The 23,729-nt window shown below is 32.0% G+C and overlaps 1 protein-coding gene across 7 annotated transcripts in view; it reads left to right on the plus strand.

Moving 5' to 3' along the window:
* Positions 1 to 23,729, plus strand: part of LOC115889806 (hypoxia-inducible factor 1-alpha) — a 388,607-nt gene that overhangs the window by 306,583 nt on the left and 58,295 nt on the right. For all 7 annotated transcript variants that reach the window (XM_030909881.1, XM_030909884.1, XM_030909882.1 and 4 more), the window contains one exon: positions 3,953 to 4,359. In XM_030909881.1, the coding sequence (XP_030765741.1) occupies positions 3,953 to 4,359 (407 nt within the window). The remainder of the gene's footprint in view (positions 1 to 3,952; positions 4,360 to 23,729) is intronic.

Raw genomic sequence — 23,729 nt, forward strand, 5'->3', positions numbered from 1 at the left:
TTGCACTTTTTTAAGACTCGCCCTGTATTTTTTGAGAAACAGACACTCTAAAAATATATATCCAGTTATATTATTTTCAATCCAGTAAAGTTAATTAATATATTGTCGGTTTGTTTTTATCCAATAACATTTCAAATTAATTATGAAATTTTAGTATAATATGTGATAGTAAGTTATATAAAAATTATCTAGAAAATAAGTAATTAAGCATGTAAAAAGTATCCCAATTTGTTGAAAAATAAATGAATTATCATTCATTCACAAGACAAGCCTCTGAATTATCATACTGATGGCGTCTTTTTACTCAAAACATAAAGTTGTTATTGAAGCATTATCTTTTATTTTGAAAAAAGTATAATCGTTATTAATCGTAATGTTTGTTTTTCTCAAAGGTCTCTCTACTTTTTAGAAATCTTATTTTGATTAAAATTACATAATTTATTTGTATAACATATTTTGAGTTCTATTTTGTTTTGATTTTGCCCATTCGAATTTTTAAAAACATATTTAGTTTATTATGAAAGTATTTTTTTTCTAATATAGCTATTTATCTAAAAAATACTTCGTGTGCATGTACTCAAAAACATTCGTGCAACTATTGGAATGAAGTAACTTCAGTAAATTATTTTGACACTATCTTAATAATTTAAAAAACGCGAACAAAGTTAACAATTAAAATGTCATGAAAGAACGTCATTTATGTAAATTGCTGATCGTCCATCTAAATAAGATGCACGCACTAAAATTGCTTTTTAAACATTGCAGAATTGTTTTTTTAATATTTTATTTCTTGACCGATCTCATATTTATCTCTTCTAGTTTTCGAGATTCCAATAAAGATGACTCGAATTTTGGACACCCTGTACAGATATAATTATTAAAGGGCACGCAAATAGAGTTGCCACAAATCAGTGACAAAGAAATTAACAATACTGGACATCTTGCGTTGAGCAGAGTGGAAATATTCTGAATTCATAAAATAATGGTCCATTGACCCAGTGTGAGTTCATATTAATTAGTGGATATCCTCTAATGAGGGAATATAGACACAAACCTTACAATATTGCATTATTTTTATTAATTTTTTTATTTCCAAAACTTTGTATTAAAATATAATACAAGATTGTGAGGTTTGTGTCTCTATTCCCTCATTAGAGGATAGCCAATAATTATTCTGAATTCTTTATCAAAAATGTCTTTTATTTTCTACAACAATTCTTTCACATCGGTTTTGAAAAAGTAGCTTAAAATTGTTTACAAATTTTCAAATGGATAACTTTCATACGAACCTTACAATCTAAGGAAAACGTTTTTAAAAACACTTAAATAACCAAAAAGAGTAAAGAGAGCTAAAGTCCCACTTTTTTCTCTCCAAGAATGAGACGAAGAAGATGAAGTATAAGAACTTTAATTTAGGTAAAAGATCCATTCACCATACAGAAACTATTCATTCAACTAAATAAATTCTTTTAATAGAAAATGCAGTAGAAGAACCGACTAACTTAAAAGAAAATAAAGTATTTTAAGTTAACTCTCCTTTTTGCTGCCAAGGCTAACCTGACCGGAACTTGAAAGAGTTGTTAATTAATTTTAAAATACAGTCTTCTTATATTTTCTTTTCCTGTTGTTTGTACTACAGTGAAAATCGAAGTGTTGATACCTGAGGCATAATGCGAAATTAGGCATTTTATAAACTTCCTAGGCGATCTTCCTGATTGCAAAGTTGTTCACGACACGTTGAACAATTTTATGTTTATATAACAGCTCCGAAGAATTTAATTTGAAAAGTGATTGCCCTAAAAAATGACATCTATAGACGATGTGCATCTAAAAGTATTCTGAAAACTTTGTTTCCTAGAAATGGTATTCAAGAATCTTCTGTAGGTTTTGATGACGAAGTTTTAATCTACTAATTGCTGTCAAAGATTTTATTTTCACGTTGTGATGGCATTACTTTTGGCAAATTATAAAATGTCTAATACTAAGTAATCACAGCATGATACACATTCTTCTCTTCTTGTTTTAGAGGCATTTTATGAATTTACCTGAATTATTGCAGTAATAACGAAAAATGCATTAGATGCTCCGGTTTTGCCGGCTTTTTGTAAAATGCTGAGGAATTTTAAAAAATGCGTAAATACACAATAGTAGTTGAATAGATTCTTCAATTATTATCAGATTATTATAATGTAGTATAAGAACTGAGTAAATTTGAAGTGTTTTAAATAATTTTAAAATGTAGTTTTTCTATTTTTCTTAACATTTCATGACTTGTTTTCTTTTTCTTATAATGAAAATGAAAATGTGTTGACGTTAGTATTAAGTCACGCAAATAGAGTTAACACAAACGAATAAAAAACAAATTGGCTATTTAACATAACCAAACAAAGTAAAGAGAACTGCACCGATCGCTTGCTTAATTATTGACACGATCCACGCAACTAGATACGGCTTTAATAAACCCAGTTATTTTTTTTTCTCCCGAACGTATATTTAATTAAGCCCCCCGTACACTTCGGTTATTTTGTCCAGTTTTAACCGCACGGGCAGGACTGTTCAGTTGAAAACATCAGTGTATGTGTGTGTTCGGTCCAGTTTTCCCTTCCAGTCCAGTCTTCCCTTTAAATCTGCGGATTATCATACAAGGGAAAGGGAAAATGAGGTCTATAAATAAATGGTAGCAAAATGCCAAGATATACCGGGTGCATCTCAAAAATGGCTCACCCCTATACCTTTTTTATTTTTTTTTAGATAAAAAACGAGATTTGGTATGTTAGTAGTATATGACATAAATTAGGATTGACTGACGTATTCGGTTGTTTTTAAAGGTCTCTTTTTGTTTCACCGAAAATGACTACAATTTTCGATTTTTAAATGGCGCCGTCAGTATAGTTTTACTTTATTCAATAGAAAAGTCATAGAATGACATATCATATGTCAACTTTTGACATTTTTACTTAAAAAAATTGTATTTTAAATTTCAATCTAGAGTGCCATGGATGTGTTAAAAACACTAATTTGTAATCAGGTAGCCTTGAAAAAATAGATTTTATCGTCTAATGTTTTTCATGTCTTGTCCTAGTCGGTTTAAAATCGTTTTTTAATCATATCTCATTTTTTTAAATGGAACAAGGGTGGCTTATTAGCATATTTGGAAAAATAATTTTTACCACACACTTGGTATTTCGAGTCAAATTGTCGTTATGAACCGCATGTTACAATTTCAAATAAACCATATGCGAAACTGTCAAAAGTTTACCGAGGGTGTCATTTAAAAATCAAAAGTAGCCATTTTCGGTGGAACAGGAAGTGACCAAAAACAATGGAATACGTCAATGAATCCTAATACCTATAGGTACTAATGTATCAAATCTCTGTTTTTTTTTCTCCGAAAAAAATAAGAAGTTCTAGGGATGGACCACTTTTGATACGCACCCGGTATACTCTCGACCAAACAAGAACAATGTAAAAAAGAAAATTAACTCTCTAAGGGGGTGTTTTCACATAAATTTTACGAAAAGTAATTTCTGATGAAAGACTTTTTAAAACCGAACAAAATAACCGAAGTGTACGGTGTCCTTTACGGGAGCAAACGTACCCGCGACACGCATTCGAAAAAGTTCCAAGGAAACGCGCTCGCTATCAATCGACAACACCGTCGTCGTCGTTCGTCTCGCGCTGGTCCCCCCAGCGCCACGTGGTGGGGGGAACACGCGACACCACGCAAAGACTCATCACGATCATAAGCCGGGGCCCCAGTAAGAAACTCCACTTTCCTGTGATAAGCGCCGCACGGAAAACTCTCCGTTCCTACCGGTATATCTCGTCAAAATTTGCCAATTTTCCATCGAAAATAAATAGCTTGAAAAGCAAGAGCCGGAAGCGCCTAAAACGAGTAGAGAATATCTACCTCGCGCGAGATCCAGTGTGCATATTTCGGAATTTTTTATAGTGGTGTTGAAAGCAAAGATGAAATCTACGCTGCCCATCAGCTGGCCTCAGTAAAATCGGAAGTAGCGTCATCAACTTCTTCTGCCGCATCGTCTCCCGAACCGGCTAAAATCGCGTCAGAGGTGATCGAGGTTGATTCGTCGTGCGATAATAGTAGTAAAAAAGTGGTGGTCGAAAAATTGGTACCCGCAGTGGTGCCTGTGAAAGTCAAAGGGCCGATTTTGCCTGTGAGGCAAAGCAAGCCAGTGTCGGTGACGGCCAAGTTGTTCTCGTCGTACGAGCCGGCTAAAGAGGCCGAGCCGGTGGTGGCCAGGCCGCACACCGCAACCAAGACCATCTTCGCACCTAGAACCGAGGATATGAGCAAGGGATTCCTGACGTTTTCCGAGGAGGAACCAGGCCTAACAAGTAAGTACCCTATTTTAGTTTTAATACAAAACTGAGCCAAAATTAAATTGTAGCATTTAAACATACAGTTAGTGAAATCAAGTGACTTGTCACAGCGTTAGAACGTTGTTTTTAAGAAAGCAACATAACTCCATAATGTATAAATGAGCTTACATAATAATAATATGAGCTGCTTTAGATGTTTATTTTGATCAATCACGTGTTATTCATTCAACTAAATAGATTATTTTAACCTTCCATTTCTACGTAAGTAATCGCGTGGGGTATTTTCAGTATTGCCAGAAATTTTCGAGGGAATTTCTTCAACGGAGCATTAAAACACCTTCATATTCTTCAACAGCCCAAAAATTTCAGATCTTGTCAACAAATTTCGTTTTTTTCCATAGCAACTGATGTTAAAATTGCCTTCATATTGCCTTATATCTATCAAAAATAGTAGATACAATAGTACTTTAACCGCACAGGTAGATTAAATGATACTTTAACAGCGAGGATAGGTTAAAAACTTTATTTCTTCTCGCACGTTTTTTAATTGCTTCCATTTTTGAAATTTTTTGTATTCCTTTTCATAAGTTATTCGGGATTTAAATGGAAGTAGTTTGGATATGGCGTTTGTCGCCTCAGCCTGAATATCTGTTGGTAATTTACTTATTTCGTTTTGAGCCATTTCTGGCTCCAATTCAATCAGCAATCGACACGAAAGAGAATTAAAAAATATTGACTCAAAACTGACAACTAAAGAGACAGCTTTATTTATTTGTCAAATTACATGGAAACCAACGCCAACCCAGCACAATATTTTTTCTACTCGTAATAAATTCCTTGAAATTATAATTTCTGAATATTTTTTAACTCTTTATAAAAAAAAGTATTGTTTTATACACGACGATAAAATTGCATTATCGTCTCCCGAAATTAATTCTAATAAATCTTTTCTCCGTCGATGATAAAATACCATTCTATAGTCTTGTATAAAAAATAACTATTATTTTACCTATAATTCGGAGAAATTTTTTTAAAACTTATTTATGGTGTGTTTCAAAAAATGAATTACTTACAATGACTGCTTGAACCAAGAACAATTAATCGTGCAAGACGCAATGATCGGGTGACTTATTAGATTAGTTTTCCATGTACAGGGTGGGTCAAATTCGATGCTTTTAAATGGAAACACCCTTTTCTATAGGAGATAGACGAAAACTAATATCGGTGTCTGGAGCTCAATTTTCATCAAAAACATGATGGTGAAAACTGCACATCAATATCTGTTACCGTTTCGGAGATACGGGGTGTTTTTCAAAAATGTGCATTTTGAACAAATCGCTGTAACTTTTTTGCTATGGAAAATTTTGTATTTCTATGAGAACATTTCCAAAGCACCTTTTTACGTAGAATTTAATCGTTTAAGTATAATTTTTTTTAAAATTAATAATTTAAGAGTTATCAACAGAAAAATTGATTTTTTATTTGGGACACCCTCTATATTTTTAATTAACTGAAAAGAATTTAAAATTACCTTTCCAAAAATATAGCACACTTGATATTTTGTTGTAATCCCCTTCGAAATATACAATTTTTAAAAGTTCGCCACTTTTACCTAGTAGGCTTTGGACCCCTTATTAATGATATGCCCTTAATGCAACTCGAAAACATATTTTTCCAGCAAGACGACGCACCGCCTTTGAACGCTGAAGTTATCAGCAAATTTTTGCAGCCAATTTCAATAATAATCGAATAGCTAACCAAAATCCCAGCCGTTGGCCGTCGAGGCCGCCTGACTTAGTGCCCATGGATCTAATCCTATGGATATATTTGCGGAAGAATAAAGGTTCCTTATTCTTCCGTATAATCTAGACAACAATTAGAAATACTTAGCAGTTATGAGAGGGTATCTTTCACCCCCACTGAGTAATGAATTCCGCGAGAAATGTTCAGAAACTGCCCCGTCTGTCCATAACAGAAGACGATCGATATGTCGAACACCTGTAGCAAAATCTCATATCTTGGTTTGCTGTTTATTTTTATTGTTATTAGATATAGTTTAAATGTGTTGATGTTGGTTTAATATATTTTAAATTGTTATAAGACTCTGCATCTCTCATAGCTAATATTATTTTCGTTTTAATTGATGCTCACAGCTAGATTTTTTTTTGCATTACAGCCGGTGCCGTTCAAAGCCTACTTATTTAAAGCGGGCGAATTTTTATATACTCTATATCTCGAAGAGGAATCGAGCAAAATATCAAGGGTGTTATATTTTTGGAAAGGTAATTTTAATTTTTTTCAATAAATTAAAAATATACAGGGTTTTCCATATAAAAAATCAAATTTTCCGTTGATAATTCTTAAATTATTAATTTAAAAAAAAATACACTTAAACCATTAAATTCTACGTAAAAAGGTGCTTTGAAAATGTTTTCATAGAAATACAAAATTTTCCATAGTAAAAAAGTTACAGCGATTTGTTAAAAATGCATATTTTTGAAAAACACCCCGTAACTCCGAAACGGTAACAGATATCGATATGCGGTTTTCACCATCATGTTTTTGACAAAAATTGAGCTCCAGACACCGATATTAGTTTTTATCTATCTCCTATAGAAAAGGGTGTTTCCATTTAAAAGCGTCGAATTTGACCCACTCTGTACCTGTTCATTTCTTTTCAACATTTAGAACTTTGATTTAATTATGGTATGTGTGTAATAAGACGTGTTAAAAGATGTAAATGTATCTATTAATTTTTTGTTAAATGTTAAAATCTTTCGAATTGCGAAGTTTTTGACACCAGCATAGCTTTAAACTGAGGCATCCTTAATGAAACACCGTTAAAGTGAAAAAATAAATGTAAAAAAAACAATAAATTCTCCTTTTTAACAATAATTGTTATTGTGCAAAACTGTTAGAAACCTTGCCATATCGTCTTCTTTTTGAATAAAAATTCTTCAGCCCTTCAATCAACAAAATTTGACTGTCAAATCCTTCATATTGAAGGAAATTCCTCAATTCTGGCAACACTGGACTGGGTATTTTAATACTCCAATTAATTTTTGATGAGAAACATGAGAAAAAATTGGATATTATACGAGTAATTAACTAAAACATATACCCATATATTTAAATTGTAACCATTAAGACATTGAAAAAAGTAACTAAATATTAGTTGCGTGCATTTTAGGATTAGAACTGCTTTGGTCTTATTTGCTAAGGCATTGTTTACACATATGCATTGAGTGCACTAGGGGCCTTCTATCATTTCATGATTTATGATTGCTGGGACAAAAATGACACCATCCTTTGCCAGTTTTGGGCCTTTTTGGAATAGATAATGTACTTTAGATCTTTTTGGTTCCTCTACATTTGCTAGCACAAACACCTACACACTAAGGTTAAAGAATACAAGAGGTGGCATGTAATTTTGACATTCCCTCATTAAAATATCTAAGTAGAATAACTGTTTGGGGTATTAAAATAAAAAAGAGTAGTGGAAGGTTAATAAAAAATGGAATAGATAAATGGAGCAAATTGGAAGAGTTTTTTTTAATATTTTTTAAATTGGGGTATAAAGTCTAAACGATTTCTTTATATTTCCTTTCTTTGTTTTGTTTTTACTGCAATAAAAATTAAAATGTGTTCATGTTAGTAAGTCACGCAAATGAACTGAATCAAATTGGGTATTTAACATAATTAAACAAAGTAAAGGCGAATTGAACAAATTACACACTATATAAAACACATTTCAAAAACTCTTGATAACATCGAAGAATCTTAAGCATGTTGAAAGACCTCACTCTAACTGTCACAAGAGGAAGTTTATTAATATTGGCTCAGTTTTGTACCCTTAACATTAGGATATATAGTATGACCAATAGAGAATATACGATTACGAGGATGACAGAAAAAGCTGTTGATTCAAAATTGGGGATACCTGTCATTGTCATTTCATATATTCTTTAACTAATCATGCTATACAAAGTACAGTAATTTGTTTATGCTGTTTTTGGTTCATAGTATACAAAATGTTATATATATTTTAGTTAACAGATATGTTTATGGGGTTAATATATTTGCGTTTCAGTGTTATTTTCTATAATAGGCACTGATTCTATTTTTGATTATTTGCCGGAAGTTTACAATAGTTAAAATGAAATGAATATGAAGGAATATGTTTTTTTAATACTATCTAATATTCTTATACTATCATCGTTCATATTCTGTCATACCACTAGCTGTTCTTTATTCTACTAAAAACAAGGAATATGCCAATTATTCAATCAGTAGAATGTTATACATAATATATCTTTCTATTTGGATGTCAATATTAGAATTGATGATTGAGAACATTAGGTAAATTATAATCTGAGATGGTAGGGTTACAAAAAACGTACTTAACTTTGTTTTACAACCGAATATTAACTGAATATTATTTTAATAAACTGTGGCTTTGCTAAAGTTGTAGAGACTAATTTGTATAGTTTATAGAGCTTTATCGGGGCTTGTTTACGAAATAATCTTAGGAGGCATGTAGATGTATAATGGGCACATGATTTGAAGTTTCTTATCTTCTAACAAATTTCGGAACATGGCTTTCTTTCTAAAATGTTTAACCGTTATACAGATATATTTTCCATTTTTTTCTTACATTTTATGAATCCTTGTTTCCATATCCTAAACTATAATTATCTGATTAATATACCATATGATCGAAAAAATGGCGTCAAAGACAGCTGGGGAATGACAATCGATAATATTTTTGGCTAGAGTAATCTCTACACGTCTTTTACTAAAGAAAAGAAAAGATTTAAAAAGGATAGAAGTTTTCCTCAGACACACAAATCTATTTTCCAAAAAAAATGTTTCTTCTCGAATATATAAACTACACCATTTAAAAATAATTTTTACTCAATATTAAAATAAATTACTACTTTATTAAGTCCAACTGGCAGTAAGCGCCATTAAAAAATAAAGACTACGGGCTAAGTAAATGACGTCTAGGGCTTGACCTCGCCAAAATTATCATCGATTGCCATTCCCCAGCCGTCTTCGACGCCGTTTTTTTTTTCGATCGAATAGTATATGTAAATAGAGAAAATATATTCACTAGCCTTACCTTAGCAACAAATCTTAATATATAAGACAAAATTAGTACGAGTTTTTATTCGTCCCAAACCGATGTAAACATTATATTCTATTTTTAGAATTGAATGTTGAATATGTTAACGGTCTTTAAATTAACATTTTTGAATATAATAGCCTATCTTGTCTTTTTTTATTTGCATTAAAATGAATTTCATAAAATTTAATATAATAAATTAAATACCATAATGACTATAGGTAAAAAAAGTTACAAGGATGTAGGTACATAATAATCTGTTAATATTCAATTCAACTGTGTGAGACTAATACTGATGTTGTTTAAAATGGCTAAATTTAGAATATTTTTTCTTCGCTTTCGTACCATCCGTGCCGTTTTGTTCAGAATATCTGTTAAAATACCACGATTCTATTTTTCACAATGTCCCCTATAATGAGCTGTTATTAATAGACAAACTACAAAGTAACTTTCTCCCTATCAATAATATATGGAACAATTCGATCGGTTTTTGCTTGACCTTGAGTTTTAAAAAAATTATGGGGCAATAATCTGTCAGGTATTTTTATCGGATAATATGGCTAAATACGATGCAAGGTTCTATTATCACTTCTTATCTTATCACCACTGCGTAACAATCACTAAATATTCCGTGAACAGTTTTGTCATGATCTACCTACAGAGATAACCAATACAATAAGACTATAATATGTATTTATATACAGGGTGGTCCTAATTGTATTCCGGAAACTTCGGCAGCATATTCTACAGATAAAAATAAGTGAAAAAGTTCGTATAAATGTATGTCCTAAAATGGCTTGGTTTCGGAGATACAGGGTGTAGAAGTTTCGTTTTTATTTCGATTTTTTCAGTTTTTATTTCGATGAAAATTGATGTCTGAGAGTTTTTTGACATGAGAAATTTGATTTTGATGTCAATATGACTCCTACTTGTAGAGAGCGCCACCTACATGTGTTTTAACAGGTTTGAAGGGTTATAACTTTTCATCCGTACCTGTATAAAACTACTGAGTGAAAAAATGTACATTTTCGTGATTTTTTACGTAAAAAATGTTTCTTCGTAAAAATCGCTACGAGCAACCGTTCTCAAGATATTTAGAATGGAAATAGTCAATACATGTCAATATTGACAAAAAATAAACACGTTGAATGGATAATTATTTGACTAAAATAATGAATTTGGGAAATTTTTATTTTTTTAAATTAATCATAAATTTTTCGGCGAAAAAATGATGATAAAACAGTTTCTGTTGAACTTTTGACACAAAACAATTTCAAATTTATGATTTCAGTCTGATAACTATGTTAGTCAACATGTTTAATTTATTTCAATGATGACAGGTATTGATAATTTTGATTCCAAATATCTTGAGAACCATTACTCGTAGCGATTTTTACCAAGAGACCTTTTTTACGTAAAAAATGTCGTAAATGTATAGTTTTTTACTCAGTAATTTTATACAGGTACGGACGAAAAGTTATTAGTCTTCAAACCAGTTAAAAATATGTAGGTGGCGCCATCTACAAGTAGGAGTCTTATTGACATCAAATGTCAAAAAATCTCATGTCAAAAAACTCCCAGACATAGAAATTATTTGCAAAAAAATCGTAATAAAAATGAAACTTCTACACCCTGTATCTCCGAAAATAAGCATTTCAGGACATAATTTATACGAAATTTTCTACTTATTTTTATCTGCAGAATATGCTGTCGAAGTTTCCGGAATACAGTTCGGACCACCCTATATATATACCATACCCCCAAGATTACTAGACTTACATACTTGGTCAAAATTATATCATATTTTTGTTTCAAACTAAACGGATATACATATATTGAAAGAAGTGATTTTGAAGCAAAAATTGTCTAAAAAAGATGTCTAAAAAAACTTCCATATATTGAACAAGAAAACAAATACTTAAAACGTATATCATAAGGAAACTGCAGGTCGCATAACACTCAATGGAACCAAATATGTTGGGAATAACCCAGAGACACCGTAAAAGAATAGAGTGGATACGACAAAAGATCCAGGTAATAGATGTTATCCACAAAGTAAAATCCCTCAATTAGACCACAAAAATTACAGCATAATATAGACCTAGAAGACCGAACCTGTATTGTAGAAGAGACCTAGAAGGAGACCGAACCGATATTGGGAAATTAACAGGAATAACTAATAAATAAGAATGGGCTGAACTACAAAGAGGGTATGTGAGGGGCCATAATTAAAAATTGATTAATAAGCTGAAAATGATGATGATGATGATGATATTGAACATGTACCTACGGAGGCAATCAGCAATGATTGAAATAATTGGTATTCTGATTTTGCCTGTTTGGTTGGCAATACATTTAATAAATTCGAATATTTATCAGCTGTTATCACTAGCGTCCAAACAAATCAAAAATTAAATAATATGAATAATTTTTTGAGGATACATATTTAAATTCGTTTTCAAAGTGTCGGACACTGAATTAACTGTAGTTGTAAGGCCAATTGATGGAGCAACCACACACCAAGCCAGTTTGAATTCAGCTCCAACTTTTTTTTAATAGCTGGCACACTGACATATGGGCTTTATAGGTACTTCAGATTCATTTCAGAGCCTATTGAAGCGAAATAAATCATGCATATGGTATGTATGTATACATGGACTAAGGATTACTGTAGATTACTACATCCCATTGCTGCTGATAGCCAATTAAGAGCATGCTTTGAATTGCGAAGTATCCAGACATGGACGTTATAAAGCATGCCTTATATCTTGGTGGGTAATATTATTAGAACACAGACCAAACTATGTTCAGGATTCTGTAAATCGGATGAAGTAACAGCAGAACAGATTATTAATTAGATAAGGCTACTGGCAAAGAGCTGTATGGAAGATTCAGTCACTTAGTTGTTCAGTCACTCAGATGTTTTAAAAAGGATAGGCTGGAGAGGCAATCTAGATATTTGTTGTATTGTTTGATTGTAGATTGTATGGTCTACAACCAAAGTTTATGGCACAAATGATTGCCGTCTCGTCGCACTCAGTGACGAAGTGTTCTCATTTTCCCTACAAAATATGCATTTACCGTTGTTTCTTAGCCTCAATCTACTGAGGTGTTCGTTGCCTGAGTCATGTTAAAAACCCCATGACAATTCGAAGTTTGTTCTTATTTAAATCAAGGAAAATCTTTGATTTATCTCGGTCGTAAGTCTTGAGAAATGTCTTCCATTGTCTTAGACCGCTGGAGGATTCCCATTCCAGTTTACGGATGAAGTCTTCCGGGTTCTTGAGTTCCACTTTAAATTGGTATCCACTTGGAAAGCAGAACGGTTCTGGTCCAGTTATTGGAGTGTTTGCTCCTTTTAGATAGATCGTTTGCTTTTTATTACCTTCTATTCCTTTATAGGGTGGCACCTATAGTAGGTTTATAGGAGTTTATTTTCTTTGCTTAATTAAATTCATTTGGAGATAATAAAACTCTATAACCGCCACCTCATGAAATATCTTATAGATCATTATTAGTCTTTTATTCTTTCTCCTGTAATCTTAAATATCTATTTTCTATTTTGATTAAAGATATGAAATGGAAGAAAACCTTTATCAGGAAAATACCCGAAGCTATAAAACTTATTACAATGCATGTGTCATACAAACTTTCCCTGTAATGATGATATTTGCAAACAAACGAAACATGAATAGAATTTTAAACGGTGAAACAGCAAACCTTTTCATTTTACCTGATTACATTAGTTATTATTATCAGAAATGACAGATACAATCCTTTCTTCGATAGTTTTGACTAACCCAAGACATTTTTATGTTACAAATTTGTTTGTATGTTATATTCATATGATAATTCATTTCTAAAACGCAATTGAAGATAACTGATACAAAAAATTACGAAACTCTGGGTTAATTGTGACTCTAATTAATAAAAATTAATTGAAAAATCAGATTAGTTGTTTACATTTTATCTGCCAACATGCAATCAGCGAGGTCTAGATAAGCTGATGTCACCAAGCCATGTTATACAACTTTTTGGTTAACAAACATAATAAATAGCTAATAATCTTTATTTATTGTCATCAAGGTCGTTGTGTTTTTTTCGAAAACACGCTGAGAAGCTGGCATTAGAATTTTTAATTTTAATTTTAAAAAATTCAGACAGTATTATAAAGAATTAAAAAGTTATAAATAAATATAATAAATCACAGTATTATTTTCCTATAGGTATTTTAATTTCGATTTCAGATTGTTTTGCTGTTAAGCTGTTCACGATAAATTCTCGTTAAGGTTTTGCTCAGTGAAATAGATATTCTGGTTATAAAGTTTTGGTTGTATGAAAGACTATTTTAGAACCTCTCTAGGTGTACTTATTTCTTTGAGGATGAGCCCAATTAAGCCCAATCCATCATAAACACGTCGGATGACAATTATTGACTGTTCTAATAATAGCTAACTTTTTTATTAACGATGTGTTTTGAATAGCCTTTACGCCCATTATACAATTGACCTTTTAATCGCTAATCCAAAGGTCTCTAAAAGGCGTTGTTACAGATTGGACCTACAAGTCCCTTTAAAGATTCTTTAACTGTACAGGGTATCCCATTTTCGTGTGCTCGTTTATGAGTAGAGATTCAAAAAATTTAAGTTTTCACATTACTGTACAACTTTTTTGTGAAACTAAAGATGCTACACACAAATTTGACCTAGCCTTCTTATTTCCTGAAATACAGGGCGAATTTTAAAATGTTGCTTTGTTTAATACAGAGCGAGTCTTAAATAAGTGCAAATATTTTTAGGGGTGGTATATTTCAACCCCAGGAACACATCTATTAAGTTTTTTTTTGCAAGAAAAGTACATTTTAAATAACTTTTTTAGAGCTGCCTGTTCACCTCAATTTGTCCTATACGGTATAATTTGATGATCTCTGATACTACCATGGTTACGGCACTAAAAAAGATGCAAATACAGAAAAAATCCGGTGGCTTTCAAAATTTTATAAAAATAAATAATTTTTTGTTTAAATTTGCAAACTTCAATAACTTGGCTATTTTGGACTTATTTGAAACACGGTAAAGACAAACTATGTTTCTTTCATCGAGTTATATCAGCCCTGAAAATATTTGCACTTATTCAAGACTCACCCTGAATATAAAAATGAATTTTCTGTATATTTTTTTTGTTAATTTTTCCGAAATTTTAATAATTGTTCTTGCATCAAATTACGCAACTTTGCTTCCATTTAACTGTCCTCGTTGCTCTCGAAATTCCAGTGTTGAGACGCGACTTTTGGACATCCTGTATATGCAAAAAAGTAATCGTTAAAAAGTCTTACGTTGGTGGCTCTAAATCTGGCGTCTCTGACTTTAGCCATAAAACTTTACCATAACTCTTTTTTTTAATTGAGCCATTATCATCAATTATAATTTCATTAGTTAAAGGTTTTTATCGAGGTTTTTATGCTTTCTAAAAAATTTGGTTTTAAAACATATTTTTTTTCTTTTTTTTTAATCACTGACTCTTTGTATTCTAATTTAATACTTTATTTCAATTATTGTTTTATAGAATATTTTTTAATAATAAATCAGTAACAGAACTTTTAGCGAAATTGACTACTTTTTCCTACAATTCTGAAAAGCGAGATAAAATTCTAAAGGGCTTTAACATTCACCAACGGACAGAATACGTGACCCATCGAGCGTGTAAAGTATTAATTTCCAGGAAGATTCGAATAATATTAAAATAATATCGCTCGGTAGCTGGCTGGTATTTGGCACTGGGTGGTGAAAACAGACATCTGTCAAATTGGAACATTTCCATCAATCTTACGTAACGGATGTGTGTGTATTCGGCTATGAAATTAAAAATATTTTTGTATGAAACAAACACGTACCGGATTGATAAATTTAATTATACATTTTATTTCATAAAATGTGGTTTATATTGCTCTAGAATAGTTTATCTCGTGATTTTCAGAATTTCATGTAGTCGTTCTAGATAAAGTTATACTGTAATAAATTGCTCTTGAAATTGCTGTATTTTTTGAATATAATATGTATTATAAAACATATTAATTCACTGTATTAGGTATGTATATAAACATTTACTTACACCATTTATAGCTCAAAAACGGCTCTATGATCTATGATTTGTTGTATTCGTCTTCGCCAATAACTATAAAGATATCGGAAAAATACACACATAAAAATTATACAGAAAATTAACTTAACGTAATTTTTGTTTCTGTTAATTGAAATTCGATGATTTTTCTGTTCGGGCAAATATCTTTTTGGTTAATTTTCTTTTCGATCAATTGTTTTCGGCTAATTCCTTCGGTGAATTAGCTAAAAAAATGTATTTTTGTACAAAAAAAACAATATTATTAAAAGAAGCTAGATGAGAGTATTTTAACTTATTTTGTCTTTGCTTCTAGAGAATGAACGTTGTCTTTGTTTTCAGTTGTTTTAATCCAACGCGAATAAAAGTATTTAAAAATATTTGATCCTGATTTTTTAGTCATTTCGAGATATTTTCTTGTATGTAATACATCATGTGAATATTGTATATTTTTTTTCTTATTAGGAACATTTTACAAATTTATTTTACATGGGCGTATGTATACTATTCGTTCGGGGAAATAAATTTATTATTATTATAACAAAAAGACCTATCTCTATTAAACAACTAAAAATAAATTATTTATTAGAATTTACGCTTAATTTATCTTTAGAACATTTCCTCAATGTCTCCGTTCAAGTGTTAATACAAAAACAGTATTAAAAAATTAAAGACTTTACATTTATTGGCCAAATAAAGTAAGCGATTTTCTTTAAATTGCTCTCCTGAAAAGTAGCAAAAATCGAGATACGCCTTTTCGTCATAAAGCCGACGAATATGTACTTGATATGTGCTATACGTAGATACTAGTTTTGTTAACTATATATAGTTTTGTTAAATATTACTTTTGTTAGCATTTTAGTACGTTTTACAGTATACATCTTAGGTGTATTAGTCAAAACCATTTATCAACAATATAAATATCTCTTCAAGCAGCTAAGATAAGAAAAGTAGTTGCCACGGCACTGTTTGGCGGTATGGTAACAATTTGGTCTCGGGTGTTATTAGTGTAGGTATTCTTTAGTCATTGTTCCAGATCATTCGGTCAATTCAGTAATTCGTACAAGTTTGACAAAAAATATTACCGCTGCACTGTTAGGCGACGATAGCGGGTTCAGCTAATTTATAATGAACTATAAAACAAACGTGTTCTAGAGTTTAAACTCTGTTGTAAATTAGTTTGGCTTCAGATATAATTTAATTTACGGTATCACAGCTTATTCAGTAACAGCTAGTCATCTTCGTTTTTCAGTATCGGCGTGTGAACTACTGTCTACATTCACATACACATATCAAAGCATACTAAATCTTAGTATTTTCAAGGAAGCTTTATTGGGGCTCAGAATTCGACTTATTACAGCTACGCAGACTTCTCCGTGCAAATGATTGTAAGTCGGCAAGCTGATTATAAATAGGCTGTAACCATTATAATTTACATACTTGAGAATTGTTTAAAAATTATTTTCGTCTCTTATGTCAATTATTTTATGCAGTTTTTTTTCCTTTCGCATTTTTATCTATACTTTTACTACGACTATCACCACCAACAATTCCACCGAAAAAGGATTATAAGTCCTTAAACATATAAGTTTGTTTTGTGGGACAAATCAGCGTGTTCAGCTTCTACGAAGACAAATTTCTTATGTTTTTTTTACTTGAACACCTAATTTGTTTAAACAAAACTAATTTCCAGACTATATATCTATCAGCTAAATAACACGACTCTCTTATATGTAGGTATGTGCCTCTTAATTCCTTGCGAGGTAGAACGAGCATGTGGTCACGTATTCCTGTCCTCCGTCAACTTCAACTCGTATATCCTCTAAAACTTGTACCACTTGCAATAGTGTACTAGAGATAAAATATTCTTTTAGGAGACACCTCTATTATATATAACTATTGACTCTTCTTTTTTCCCATTTATTTCTTTTGATACCGTTATGTTTAAACAAAACAAAAAATGTGGAACGTTTTTGTTTTCCGTCAAATGTTTGTTAATTGTAATAATTTACTGCGAAATAATATGTATCTTCTTCAATCAGGCACCATTTAGTCTCCCGACAAACTCAAGACAGTAGCACATTCCTCAAAATGAACTCAACATTGAACACCCGATAGTGCTACATTAGTCAAGTGCTACATTTATTTTGTGCTCGTATATGGAATGGAATCCTGGTCCCTGAAAGTGACTACAAGGAGGAAGATCCAAGCCTTTAAAATGAGCTTATTTCGTCGGATGCTGAAGATATCTTGGACGGAGGATATATCAAATGATTCCTTTTTACATCGCATGAACCAAGAGAGGGATCTTCTAAATATAATAAAGACAAGCAAATCGACATACTTTGGTTATATTCAAGGTAAATAAAAGGAAGCGAGGTCCAGGCAGAAGACTGATGTCATGATGAGGAAACATAAGGAATTGGACAGGAATGAATGTCCAAACACTCACCAGAAGAGCAGAAAAACGAGACAAATCTTCGTTGAAAGGAAGAAGAATAAGATTGAAGGTCTGAAATCAAAAGTTACAAAATTAATGGGTGAAATTCCATCAAACCTCTTCATGTATTTATTTTTCACAATAACGCATAGGTTTATTGACCCAATCGTCTGAAAAAAATACTAGAATATATTGTGACAGTGTCTGTAAGTCCCAAAGTAATGGGATCAAATTTATGTTTTGTTCGTCGTATTCTTTATCCTGTGCTTATATTAAACTGAATGATTTACGTAACAATAAAGTCTTGGCACACAGAGCGAGGGAAAAATCAAAATACTGTGCGTAAAAATAGACATCGAAAAAAACGACAGTGGAAATTGTGAGTCGTCGAAAAACACGTGCGACATCATAAATTTAGAAGGAACGATCTTGAACTTTCTAACCACGCAAAAACAAACTGTATCTCTCTGGACAAGTGCGATTGATGATTACGATGTAAATTCCGATGAATTGGAATATTTTTTGAAGGTAACTTATATTTTTATGGATGAAATAATAGTTTATAATTTTGTAATAATTGATCTAAAGCAATCCTGAAGGCCATTGACAGAGAGCTATATATAGGAACTAATTTAGAACTTAAAAGTATATTACGCTGTACTGTTCGGGTTGCTCTCAGAGGTCGGGTAAAGCGGGTGTGTGGCCGAAGGAAATGTATATTATATTTCTGAAATCTGCCTAGGGCTTAGGCCGATCCTGTCGTGTTAAACCACACCCAAAATTCCAAACACACGTACTTTGATTAAGGCTTTATTAAGGTTTGCAGAGCTTCAGCATTTGTCATAAAATAACGAGCAATTTGTTACAAAACCATATAAATTATACCGGGTGTTACATCGTTGAGCACATAGAAAAATAGGAATCGAGGGCATAAGAAATCCCATGTAAATTTTAATGGGATCAATTTATTGGCTTCCCTGATTATTTTAGAGAATAACTCTATTTAGGTTTATTGAAGAGTACTAAAACCCACGTTCAAAAGAATAACTTTAGATATTTTTGATTAGCCCGTTTACGAGTTATCGCCGATTTCTTTTTAAATATTTCTCCTTTCTTATGGCCCTGTATTTAGTTATGAGCACCAGTCAAGGTAAAAGATAACTGTCAAATGAAGTTGTCATTTCAGAAATGTATCCATTTAGTGCTTTATTATTATTATTAAAAACTCATACCTACATCGAAAATATTAGCCATGAATTACACTACCGAAGAAAAAATATTAATGATATGGATATGGTATTATCAAGGAAATAGTTATCAAAAGGTGTCGGACATGTATGCTGCTCTGTATCCGAATAGACCGATACCTGGAAAATCTGCAATCGCAAGGAATATCCAGAGATTTGAAACCAAAGGTACCCTAATAAATAACTGCAGATGTGAAGCAAGGTAGGAACAAAGAGAAGATGCGAATGATACCGACTTGGAAGTTTTATTGTGCGTGGAAGAGAACGATGGAAAGATCCGCACAGGGAAACTTGAGGATGAAATAGGAATAGATCACACTACGGCGTTTCGAATTTTGAAACGACATAAATACTATTCCTTCAAATATGAAAAGCACCAAGAGCTACGAGATGGGGACGAAATACGGCGGCAGGCGTTTTGTTTTGATATGATGGAAAGAGCAAATAGGGATAGGGAATCTTTAAAAAACATATGTTTTACTGACGAATGCACGTTTACCTTAAATAATGATCCCAATATTCAAAATTATCGATATTGGAACAAAGAAAACCAACACAGGTTTGTCGAAACAAGGACGCAATATCCACAGAAAGTAAATGTTTGGGCAGGGATATTCGGACAGAATATTATCGGACCATTATTTCTTACGCGAAATTTAAATGCAGAATATTATTTGGAACTACTCGAAAATCATATTTTACCTGCTTTACATGATGCCGCTATGCGCTAGGGAAAATCAGGAAGTTTGGTACCAAATGGATGGCTGTCCGGCACATAGTACCCTGACTGTTCGGGAATATTTAGACATTTTTTTTTATTTTTTCGGGAAACGTTATTGGCCTAAATCATACAGTAAATTGCCAGCTAGGTCTCCTGATATTTCGCCAAATAATTTCTTTCTCTGGGGCCTTTTAAAAAACAGGATATACAAGGATAAAAAATACCCAAATCTAGACGAGTTAAAAAATGCCATTTCTGCCGAATGCAATAGAATTTCAGTTTACCAACTAGCGAATGTAAGAAGAGAATTTTATGATCGCCTGTGTTATTATCTAGCAGTCGATGGAGGAATATTTGAACATCTTAAATCCTAAAGTTCTAACAATTTAATAGTACCTAAATTAATAAGTTATTGAATATTGTAATAATACTATAATTAACCTTGTAATTGATTACTTTATTTTATTTTAATTCATATTAATTTGTATTTATAAATACTTCTTAATCTTTAAGATTTCCGATATAGGAATGAGTTTTCAATAATAATAAAGCACTAAATAGGTAAATTTCTGAAATGACAACTTCATTTGACAGTTATCTTTTACCTTGACTGGTGCTCATAAGTAAATACAGGGCCATAAGAAAGGAGAAATATTTAAAAAGAAATCAGCGATAACTCGTAAACCAGCTAATCAAAAATATCTAAAGTTATTCTTTTGAATGTGGGTTTTAGTGCTCTTCAATAAACCTAAATAGAATTATTCTCTAAAATAATTAGGGAAGCCAATAATTGACCCCATTAAAATTTACATGAGATTTCCTATGTCCCGTCCGACGATGCAACACCCGGTATATCACTGTTATCACAAAACTTCAATCTATTTCCGTATTGTAACGGAATTTTAAATTATGTCTTTATTTTCGAGAAAATTTAGTCCAAACATAAGAAATATTTTGTTGATGTTTGACCATCAAAATCTTAAAAATAAAGAAATTGTCTAAAAATGTGCTACAATACGGATATAATATAATCCTTTATCTTTAATTTCCTTCTTCATTTGTTTAAAAATACCTAGCCAGTTTTACATAAAACGTTAAATGCCGAACGCTTATTTTGCTACTTTTTCGGACTAGTGAAATGGACTCTTAAGTGAAGTGGGCTCTTAATAATACTTAATACTGCAGAATTTTCTTTTACGAAACCTATACTTTAGTTTTCATTCTTAGATTGGAAATTCCGAGAAAATATTTACTTTATAGATTATATTTTAAGATTGATTAGCTCACATAGAAACTAAATTAAATTCGGCTATTACAATAGGTACGCGTAATATCTGCTAAACGAAAATCAAATTCAAGGCGAGACCGAATAATAATGGCTACAATGAGGCGCAAATTACGTACCTGCCTTCGATCCAGTGGCGGTCCATTATTAAGTGAACAAAGCTCTAATGCTTTTTTGGGCCACTAAATTTTGGGAGTTCTTTTGCACTCTAAGTTTCTCATCTGGCGTTAAAGTTTAAACCTATATGTTACTTTCCAAACAAAATTCTCAATCGCTGTATGCTGAATATACCCACAACCAAACTTATATGGAATCACACTTTATTTGTGACTAAATTTCTTGCAAGGAAAAAAACGAAATTTTAAGATAACATTTTAAGATAAAGAATAAACGACTGTTGCGATTTATTTTCTCGTGAATTTTGTGTTCAGTAGTAAAATCACGATTACCCGGGAATTTTCATTTGATCTAAAAAATTACCTTATGTTGGTCCCACAGTTATCTCGGCAAAACAAAATTTACCGGCTAAATTGGTGCCTTCAACATCAAAACTGACAACTGAGATTTGGCAAAATGTTCTTTTTTCGGATGAGACCAGAATTGGCCTAAGATCAGATGACCATCGAATTCTGGTTCTCAGAGCTCCATGAAGACGAGCGAGACTCTATGCTACCAAATATGTACCCAGATATAAAGGAGGAACTGTAATATTCTGGAGAAGTATTATGCTGGGAGCAAAAACTCCATTGCCACCATTTCAACAAACTTTAACGGGTCGGAAACTTTTAAACTATGTTGATTTAGTGCTAGAACCAATCGTTAGTCTTTGGAGAGCTGCAATTGGGGATAATTTTAACTTCTTGCACGATAGTGCACCTCCCCATACCAGCAAAGTGAACGTCTTGAAACGGAAGGTGTCAGAGTTTTAGACTGGCCTGCATGTTCACCAGATCTAAGCCCTATCGAACATATGTGGAACCAGCTCAAAAGAAGGGTTAGAGCTGGTCGAAACAATCCATTATATCTCGCACAGCTTATCGATGCAGCATTATCAGAATGGGAAAACGAACCGCAAGACAACGTTGATAATTTAATAAGAAAAAAAAAGCTTGCATAAGAGGAGGTGGCAACAAGGATTATTAAAATTATCAATTTTCTTTTTGTTTTTGCTTTTTGACCATCAAAAATGTAAATCTCATTTCGTTTCGGAAACCAAAAAAATTCCTTTGTGTTTATTTTGGGAACTGATTTTTTTAAATTTTTATATTATTAAGATTATTTTTCATTAAAAGTCATTGGTAAGGACTATTTTCATTCATAAACACAAAATGTTCATACGTCTCAAAAATTACAAAAAATAAAAGATGATTCCATATAAGTTTGGTTATTTAGGTCACGTGCCAATTCCACGCGTGTTATCATCATTCATTAGATTTACTCTACCACTTTGCCTGATTCCTTCGTTCACTGTAGTGATGGGCATTACGATCTCATAAAGAATCGACTCGTTCACTTGAACAAACTACAAACACATTTTGCGTATGACAGTATAAATAAATATTTTTTAGTAAATACCTTTCACATCGTTTGCATTTTATATCCGTGATGTATGTTTAGGGCTTTTGTTTGAGTGTATTGATGCCCTACTACATAAATACGCATTCTTCATAATTATGAAGACAGCGTTAAATTATAGTTTACTTCTGGTTTATTCTCAAGCCGAGCCTCTGTGTTCTGAACAATAACACTGTGCTGGTCACGATTCAATTGAACTAACCGTCTTCTGAGACTTCTGATTCGTTCAATCTTCACCCACTCATTATTTTTCGAAAAAAGGGTGCCAACTTTATACCGTGCTGGCAACTGTTACTTTAGGGTCGGTATTTACATGTGTGTGGAAGTAAATCGCATAGGGATCTTATTAAGTCGGAGTGAGAGAAATGCGACGGTGTGCTGTTGCAGCGTTGCCAGTACGCCTTTCCCTATCAAGTAAAGTAAAATCATGATCACACACCGCTTATTTTTAAACTTTTCTTCGATAAGATAGCTAGATAAAATCATTAGATATGTTTCTCAGCATCTGAAATCGAATTATAAGGATATCGTTAGGGTTAATTTAGTTTGGTTTGGTTTGGTCCATTTTTTTATAACGAGAAAACGTTAGTAATCGCGATAATTTAAAAAAAATACTTATTTTGAAGATCGTATCTTTTACAATATGTTTAAATAAGAAAAAATCGATAAGGTTGTTTTCTCCATTCAAAAATTTTAAACAACCCATCCATTTACTTTTAGTGCATAGCAATTTTCAGCAATCGTGTAAGTTTTTTATTTATAAAGATTTTCACATATTGTCTGCGAAGAAAATATAGCAGAAATGTTAAGAAAGTTTTTGAAAAAACTACAATCAATTTATTTCTAATAGATTTCGAGATATCGATTTTTGAATT

Source organism: Sitophilus oryzae, unplaced genomic scaffold (assembly GCF_002938485.1).
Source record: "Sitophilus oryzae breed Bouriz unplaced genomic scaffold, Soryzae_2.0 scaffold_847_pilon_pilon, whole genome shotgun sequence".
In the NCBI taxonomy this organism is placed as follows: domain Eukaryota; kingdom Metazoa; phylum Arthropoda; class Insecta; order Coleoptera; family Curculionidae; genus Sitophilus; species Sitophilus oryzae.